At 39.9% G+C, this 9,357-nt stretch overlaps 1 protein-coding gene across 2 annotated transcripts in view; it reads right to left on the minus strand.

Annotated features, from left to right (window-relative positions):
- Nucleotides 1-8,312: 8,312 nt before the first annotated feature.
- LOC132390758 (glutamate receptor 4) overlaps nucleotides 8,313-9,357 on the minus strand; it is a 232,903-nt gene continuing 231,858 nt past the window's right edge. For both annotated transcript variants that reach the window (XM_059963307.1, XM_059963308.1), the window contains exons 15-16: nucleotides 9,341-9,357; nucleotides 8,313-8,993 (exon numbers count right to left, since the gene is read on the minus strand). The exon at nucleotides 9,341-9,357 is cut by the window's right edge and continues 118 nt beyond it. In XM_059963307.1, coding sequence (XP_059819290.1) covers nucleotides 8,829-8,993; nucleotides 9,341-9,357 — 182 coding nt within the window. In that variant the 3' untranslated portion in view covers nucleotides 8,313-8,828. The remainder of the gene's footprint in view (nucleotides 8,994-9,340) is intronic.

Below are 9,357 nucleotides of genomic sequence, written 5' to 3' on the forward strand. Positions count from 1 at the left end.
CTGAAACAATTCTCTGAGTCGGTCTGATTTGTTCTATCTGCTCCTCCTGGGATTTATCCGCAACACAATATTTTGTGCATTTTCATTAATTGGTGCTCTAATGAAGAGAGTGGATCTAGATTCAGGTTCAGATTTATTTCTCACCTGTACATCAAAGCATGCAGTGAACTGCATCATTTGTGGTAACAACCAACATATCCAAGGATCTGCAGAGATTGCGAGTGTTTCCACATTCCTGTGCCAATGTAGCCTGTACACAGTGTTCGGTAGCAGTAACAATAACAACAAAATAAGACAACAGCCACAAAACAAGCCCCTTTCCCATCTACCCACTCACACAGACATGCCTCCAACCCTAGGACAGGCTGCGTCCTTGGCCTCAGGTTCACCGGCATCGGGCCACCACCCTCCATTCCCTGGCCTGGACACAGACATTGGCCTTTGACCTCCAGATAAGCTGGCCCAGGAACTTTGACCTCCGGGCTTCTACCTCCAGACTCGCCGAGCCTTGGACTTTACCAATCTCTAATATCAAAAATGCACATTGTGTTTGTTATCATTGGACTTAATAAAGTTGATAAATGAAAAGTTTGTATTAGTAAAAAGGAATTTAAAGAATTGTGGCTGTCAGCTTTAATTAGCTGAAACTCCACTTGATAGATCCAATGAAAATCCACTACTTTATAAGCAATACACACAATTCTGGAGGAACTCAGCAGACTGGACTGCCCGGCCTGCTGAGTTCCTCCAACATTTTGTGTGTGTTGCTTGGATTTCTGACATCTGCAGATTTTCTCGTTTACGATATTTTATAGATTTAGTTTCCAGTATATAAATAACTTGATAGATAAATATAACTCAAACCTTTGGTTATTGTTACCTTCAACCATTGTGCCTTGAAGGGAAAGAGATCTGCTAGTTTTGCTAGGTTTGTGGCAGAGTTGCTCATGATCTGTGGTATTAGTGGGCCTGTGACCCTCACTCTAAGCTAAATATTGGTCTGTGAATGTGTGCCAGGGCAATAAACAATGCAGTTCATTCGGATTCTGCACCTAAAAGTCAACTTTGTCACAGAGGGTGGTGAGTATATGGAACGAGCTGCCGGAGGAAGAGGTAGAGGCAGGTACCACAGTACCATTTAAGAATAGGTCCATGGATATGAGCTCAATACAGAAAGTTTGGACTGCATGAATGTGCACTGTGGTCAGCATGGACTGATTGGGCTGAAGGGCTTACAGCTGTGCTGTACTTCTCTATGATGATGACGAGCACCAATTTGACATGGCTGTCTGAATGCCACTGGGCCATTTCTCATATCACAGAAGTAGGTTACTCATTCCTATTGATTCGATGCTGACACTCAGAGCATCCTCCTTTCTCCCATTTATTGTGTAACCTATTATGTTTCATGTGCCCATCAACTTCCCCTTAATTTCACGTCCATTATCTAATGAAAAATTTACAGTTGCCGGTTAGCCTACTAAGTGGGTGACATCTCTCTGTCCCTTGTTATTGAGACAAGGGTAAACTATAGTTTCTGTTAGCTGCCAATTATAGTTTCTCTTTGGGGGCTTTGCTGAAATGAGTGGGGCAGGGGGAGAGGGGGTTGATACTTTGCTGCTGCTTGCTTTGATTTGGGGTTCGAACGTTTTTCTGTTGTTCATTCTTCTGGGTTCTTCTGTTTTCATGGATGTCTGTGGAGAGTAAGAATTTCAGGTTGTATACAATTTACATTCTCTGATCATAAATGCAACCATTTGAACCAATATGCCTTTGGAGATATTGACTACAGGTGTTGCAATCTGGACCAAACAAAAATTATTGGCGGAACTCAACGGGTCAGGCGGCATCTGTATTTGGAAAGGAATGCTTGACGTTTTGGATGAAGACCCTTCACTTGGATTGAAGGAGAGGAGATAGTCAGTATAAGGGGGGTGGCATATATGATTGGCATATAACATCAAAGTCAAGGGGGGGGGAGATAGTAATGGAAGCTGGAAGGTGATTGATGGAGGAAATAAAGGGCTTTATATAATGGAATTTGATAAAGAAAAGAAGATGTAGAAGAACCAAATATGGAGAAGGGAATAGGGGACTCTATGGAGGAGTGTGTAGGTGATCGGCAGGTGGAGTCAGTTGGGGGAGGGAAGGGTGGTAGAGATGACTTTGGGATGCAGAGGGAAATGAGAAACTCAGTCCAGGAATAATGTGGAATCTTCACATTCAGGGCACATTATTGAGTTTCCAATTGATGTACATCTTTAGTATTTTTCTGCTAAGCACAGTTTTATTAAGTTCCAGTTAAGAATGATCTTAACTACAATTTCAGTGCATCTTCCAGTGACTTGGCTATGTCCGTATTTTGCTTTTGAATATCTCTGCCATGAGAGTGAACTGCATCCCACGACAGAATCAGTGCTAGTGTTGATGGGCATCTCAAAAGGCTTTTCTCAATCTTTCTACCTGTCTCTCATCTTCAACAAGTCTCCTGCTGGAATGCAACTAAGCTGCAGAAATGAGAAACTATTCAACCTATGTAACCTCCAGCCCAGAACCAAGGTCGCCCGAATATTATTCATTGAGCTATAGAACTCAGATGACGTTTGCATATCTTCAAATCAAAAGGCCAATTTCCAAGTCATTGTTGATACATTCACTGAAGCCATATGAGAGATTGGGTCTTACACTAAGTATCAGCAAGGCACTGATTCTCAGCCAACCTATGCATGGTGTAGTCACTCCCTCTAACGATAAAGATCAATCATTTCGAATCAGGTGCCTTGCCGTTTGCCGTGGGCAATCATGTCTCTCCTGGCCCTCTGAATTGTAGTTGTTGCCTCTCCTGTTTCTAACCAGGAGCCTCTGCTTCTTCTTCCTTCCAGCTTTCCAGTTGTAACTGAATGTTCTAACATCTCTCTTCGCATGATGTGTCCAAAGAATTTTGAACGCTGTTTTCTTATTTTTTAAAGTAATGTACGTTTTGTTTTCATTCTCTGTAGAACTGCTTCGTTGGTTATCCTGTCCATATATGATATGCATAGTATTCTTCTGAGGAACCACATCTCTGCTGCGTTGATTCTTTTTTCCATTTGTGATGGTCCATGACTCGCAGCCGTACATCAATGTAGGAAGAATGTAGCAGCTGAGAGTTCTAAGGCGGATGTCAAATGCTATTTTCTTGTTTGTTAGGATGTTAGTCATTTCTGTAAATGCTGTTCTTGCCATTGCTATTCTTGCTTTTATGCCTGCTTCACATTTGCCATCAGATGTTACCCATGATCCAAAGTACTTGAAATTGTGAACTTGTTTCAGGATTTCATTTCCCTACAGTTTGGGGTATCAGCTTTCTTTGATATTACCATTACTTCAGGTTTCTTTTTGTTCAAGGTTAGGCCAAGTCTTTTGCTCCCTGTGCTGATGGTAGATAGTAGTTTCCGTAAATTTACTTCGCTGTTTGCTGTCAGTACTGTATTATCCGCATTGCCAAGGTTGTTGATATTGTAAACTCCTATACTTACACCAGGTAGGTCTTGTACGGTTCACATGATGTTTGCACTGTACAGGGAGAGCAGGTCTGGTGATAAAACACAATCCTCTGATTCCTCACTTTATTGGCTGATATTCACCAATCTCGTTGTCTATACATATGGCAGCACTTTGTTTCCAGTACAGATTCCTGATTATTCTTAGATCTTTTCCATCGATATTACAAATGTATGTAATATCTTTAAGCATTTTTATGATGACTTGGTGTTTCACTGTGTCAAAGGCTTTTGTGTGGTCAATGAAACAGAAGTATAAGTCTTGTTGTACTTCTATTGACCTTTTGATAATATTCTTGAGAATATAAATTGCATTTGATGTTCCCTTGCCTTTGACAAAATTATACCATTCTTCATTGATCTCTGGTTTAATTTTGTTTTTTAATTCTGAGCATGATGATTCTAAGTAGAATTTTTGTGAGGTGGCTCTTTAAACTAATTGTTCTGTCTGTCCACACTCTGTTGCACCTGGTTTCTTTGGCAGTGCAATGAATACTGTCTTTAAAAGATCTTCTGGTGCTTTGCCACTGTTGTATATTCTATTCAATAAGATTGCTAATTTCTGTATACCAAGATCTTCTAGCGCTTCATACAGTTCAAACTGAATGTTATCTGGTCCTGATGATTTCTCCTTTCACATTTTCTTCATAGCATGTTCCACTTCTTCTTCAGTTTTGCTGGGCCCTCATTGTTGTTGCCAATATCAAAGCTGTCCTTTCGGTCTTTGTCTTTGATGTAATCTGACCATCTTTGCATTATTTTTCCTTTTTCCATAATTTTAGAGCTGTCTTTTGCTTTTATACATCCTGTTGTTACCCCGCTTTTCTTTCAATTTGTGACCTCTTTGATCTCGTTGTGCATATGTTTGCTGTTGTTGGTCTTCTGCGATTGTTCTATTAACTCACATTTGTCCTTAAGCCACTTTGCTTTTGCTTCCTTGCACTTAGTTGTTATCTGTGCATGCAGGGATACATAGGATTCTTCGTTTTCCTTACATTTTCTCCTTTGTTCCATAAGATTCAGAATTTCTTCTGTCATCCATTTCTTTTCAGCCTTTTTCTGTTGTTTGGGAATCACCTCTTGTGCTGCTTGTGTTATGCTGTCTCTGAGGGTTTCCCATTGCTGTTCTATAATAGTGATGTTTTGTAGAGCCTCAAATTTGTTCTTCACTGTTATTTGGAATTCATTTTGATGTCACTGCTTTTTCTCAAAAGTCCCAAATTCAGCCTGGCTCTACTCTTGGTCTTTTAAGCTTTCTGAGTCTCAGGTACATCAGGCTGATTATTGGTACGTGATCACAGTAGCAGTCTATGTTTCGCATGATTTTAGAGCATTTCTATACTTTCTTCTTATAAGCACGCAATTAATCTGGTTTCTGGTGTTGTCCCCTGGCCTCTTCCATGTCAATAGTTTTCTCGGGTGTTGCTTGAAGACGGTATTATCATTTATATAATCTTTTTCTGCCACCCATGTAGCTAGTCGTTCACTTCTCTCACCTATGCAGTAATGCCCAATATTGTCCTTGTCCCTGGTCTTGCCTACTTTTGCATTGAAGTCGCCTTGAATAATGGTATTTTCTGAGCTCTTACATTGTCTTAATGCTGTTTCTAATTCATCATAAAATTGATCGATGTTTTCTTCATTGTCAGTGTTGTGCAATTGCTCAGCAAAAAGGTGTAAGGCGCTCCTTCCGTCCGATAGCCTGCAGGTCACCCTTGGACAAGGTTTAGCCTCCCAATCAGGGTCACGTGAAGCCATGGTTTGCAGGCGGTAGATGGTTTTACAAGCAGATTCTACAATTGGAATTTATGGTTGAAAAACTGAAAACACTGGGCAGATGAATCTGCTGATCAATGGCCAGGTTTCCCATCCAGTATGGACACTGCAACTGAAGAAGGCAACAGGAAACCACTTCAGTATTCCTCCCTTGTACAATCATGAACTCAAGTCAACTACGGTCTCAGTGCAAAGATGTGAATGGAGTCTTCACTGAAGGAGCCTCATCCGGTACAGGATCTCATGCTCTACAGGTGAACTTCAACTGTTATCCAGCGACTGTTGGCAGATTAAAAGCAAAGGAGATCTGACTAGCAACCTGGAATGCAAGAACCCTTAACCAACCTGGTAAACTAGACAACATCAAACAGGAAATGGAAAGGTTAATAATCAACATCTTGGGAATGTGCGAGATGAGGTGGAAAGGAGCTGGTAAAACAAGGTCAGGAGGAGAAATACATGAAAAAGGTAGAGGAATTATGTTAGATGAAGAACATGCAAGATCAATAAAAGGCTGTTGGACAATATCAGATCGAATGTTACTTGTGCAACTACATGTTGAACCTCTTGACATTAACATCGTTCAAGTTTATGCCCCAACAACAGACAGCAGTGAGGAAACTATCGATCAATCAATCATATGGTATTGGAAAATATTTAACACCTCCACATCTGAAAACCATCTCTCAACAGAGGTTGATATTGAAAATGAAATTCAATAATCTTAAGTGTACCAGCACAGATATTGGTCACCATAAGAAAAAACTTTTAAGATCGTACAAAGCTTACATTGTACCGGGCAGCAGAAAGTACCTCAAAGTACCGGTGAGATAACCAGTAATTCTGTCCTCTCAATATCCTCCAAATCCTTTGGCAGGTTAGGAAACTAACATCAATGTCACTGAGGTCATTATTACTCACTGAGCTCTGGTGAGTAAGCCATGGTACTTACACGCCTATCACCAGACTCCTCAAACAGACATTTGGTTCTGCCTCCGGGTGGTTACCAGTTGCTTCTAAAGAACACTTGGGATGGCATCTGAAACCATGAAGCCATTTGACACATGCTCAGCAGAACGGGGGGAAGGAGCATACCACCTCTAAACTACCCACCCATCCTCTGGAAAGGTCTGTGGGTCTCACATTGACCCCCACCAACCAGCTCAGAGCCCACACAACAGGACTGAAAGGTGGTCATCTCATTCTCAAGGTAAAGGCCAAGAAAAACATGTTAGCTTTAACCCTTCCATCTTTCAACAGTGTATGTTGAAAGCTGACTGTGTCGGCCACCTTCATTCTCAACAACAGTGCTTAATTTGCTTTAGAGTGTTTTACATTACAAATATTACAAGTGAAAATATTACAAAATATTATTAGTTCTGTTGATTCATGATCCTGATAAGTTTGCATGAAAGCAGAAATGCAACTCAATTTTGAAAAAATGTTTATGAACTCCGCACTCATCCTTACAACTACTGAAAAAACAAGTCATGAACTCTGAATTCTAGAGTTCATGGAGTCCCTGGGTCACAGAAGGCCTTACTTGTGAAAATCCAACTTTATGCAGCTTCTCTCAGACTCTGCCTACAGGAATAACACTCGAACCTCTGGGAAACAGAGCAGAAATCACCCTTGGGAAACCCAATGCCTTCTCCATTCTGTCCTTCAGGTAAGTGTCAAATGTTACAAACACCAAACCGCATCTCATTAGCAGAACTGCTTATTAAACTGCAGATAGTTTGATTGATGGATCAGCTCCCAACCCTTCTCCCCCCTGTTACCTCTCCACCCATTCAGACACACGCTTGTCACAGTTCACTTGCTGTGGACAGCTCCCACCCCCAATGTTGTTCTTCCCCAGTCCACTCTTCCAAATCAATCCTGAGTGCTGTTGACACTAAGGATTTCACTGTATGATTTGGGTCTGGGGCAGGTGGAGGGAACTATTTCCTTCTGATTTATGGAAAATTCAGATAACAGACAGCCCTCAGGATTGTAAACCAAGGAGCCTCGACATTGTGAATTTTAATAATCCACGGTTTCAAAATCTCAATTGTGCAGAATTTGGCTCAGCAGGTGATGTTTGCCACACTACTTTCCCATTAGCCAGGATGATTCCTGCACTCCTTTTTACACACCTGGGTTCATGTTATGTCTTTTGTCTTCCAATTGCCTTGATTTTCATGCTCCCTTGAAACCCACCTGGTTCTGTTTCCAATATTCCCTTGAGATTTACTGGATTCACTGGAACAGATGTCATTCTATTGTGTATAAATTATTGGTCCTCAAAAACTTCATCACGAATAATAAATCCCTGCAGCTCAGAACAAGGCCATTCACTCCACTCATTACCTCAATTCTTGGGAAGTGCACTTCCCTCATTTCCTATTGTCATACACTTCCCTCACCATCATAAATTTATTCAAATCCCTTTGGAAAGTCACTGTTGAATTTGATTCCACAACCCATTTCAGGCAGTGGATTCCAAACAATCATGCATTCACGCGTTAAGTTTGTATGTAAATATGAAATAAAATATTCCATGTAGCACCAATGAGGTGTGGATTTTACCAACATTCTAATATTCAGGGAAATATAAGAATTATTCAGTTTTATTCATTTTAGTGGGTACAAAAACACAATTTATTACACAGTACAATATTTTGTTTTGACTATACATTGTAGACTGAGGTGTAAACTAACATTCCCTTTCAAGTTAAACATATGGCAGTTTGAATTATGCAATATTTGTAGTGAATGAAATGGAAACATCAAACAAGAAGACAACATTTTCTCTTCATTACAAAATTATTTTATACGTTAATAAGGTGTGGCATTATTTTTCTATATTGCAACAGAATCTTCCCTAAATGGTTAAAAAAAGATTTTTATTTCCACTACTGATTTTTTTTCTCATTAACATACTTTCATTAAAAAGCAAGCATTTTGTTCCTTTCAAAAAAAACTTCCCTTTTTAAAGAAAAAAGATAACATTTGCAGTAAAATTTTCACAAATTTTACATATTTATTATTTCCCTTTGCGTTTCCACTGTTTGTTTTCCAGGATGAGTGGTTCACTCCTCTTTACTCTATGGATAATCTGAAACTTAGACACAGGCTAATATGTTCATTAATTGCTATTTTCATAATGTGTCTCAAGACAAAAGCCAAGTGTGATTTCTTCTAGCAATGGGACCTTCACATCTGGATTTCTACTGGTAATGATTTTGTTTCCTTAGTGGCATATATTTCTTCACGTTTTTAGTTTCCTTGTTCTGCAACCTTGATGGAATTTTCCTGATGTCAGGTCGGTGTTGGGCTGTTTTAACCATAGCTCATGCACACTTTTTCCTAGTTATCTGTTTCAAGCAAGTTCTCTCCCATCCTGCTGTTAGCCTTCACTTTAGGTGAGGATCCTTGCAATGTGGTCACAATCTGTGCTGCTTTCGCGTTAGTCACAGAGACTGTTGTCTATATTTTGTTTTAAGGCACTCAAATAATATTTGGTTTTTATGGTAGATCTGATGCTACTATAGCCAATCCCGGGTTCTGTCTAATGGTAGGAACATTGTGCACAGCCTTTGAGCAGTCTGGAGTTAATACACGGCCATTTTCTCCAACACTTCCAGTTATGGATAATCTGGCTTTGTTTCTCATAGCTTCTGAAAAGGTTAGCTGAATTGAAAAGAAAGTAGTATTATTTAACGATCTTATTCTGGTAGGAGCAACAACAAAACACACTAAACACAGTCATTCTTAGCTAGGAAATAAGCAGGTGAACACTGTAACATCCTCTTACATTTTTTTTATGACCAAAGCTCAATATGTAAGCAAGCAGTACCATTAGACATCATACCACAACACTTCATTACAAATGCATCACCCACTTTATTAGGCCCTAAATCCTACCCCTAAATTTTAACACTTTCGGTTCCATATACGTTGTAACCTTCTCTATATGTTGCTAAATTCTGGGTATTCTGCGAGGAAGTTGGATTAAAATTCTGTGTACTCTTTGCCACCTTCATTCTCTTCGCCT

This window comes from Hypanus sabinus, chromosome 3, assembly GCF_030144855.1.
Source record: "Hypanus sabinus isolate sHypSab1 chromosome 3, sHypSab1.hap1, whole genome shotgun sequence".
Lineage (NCBI taxonomy): Eukaryota > Metazoa > Chordata > Chondrichthyes > Myliobatiformes > Dasyatidae > Hypanus > Hypanus sabinus.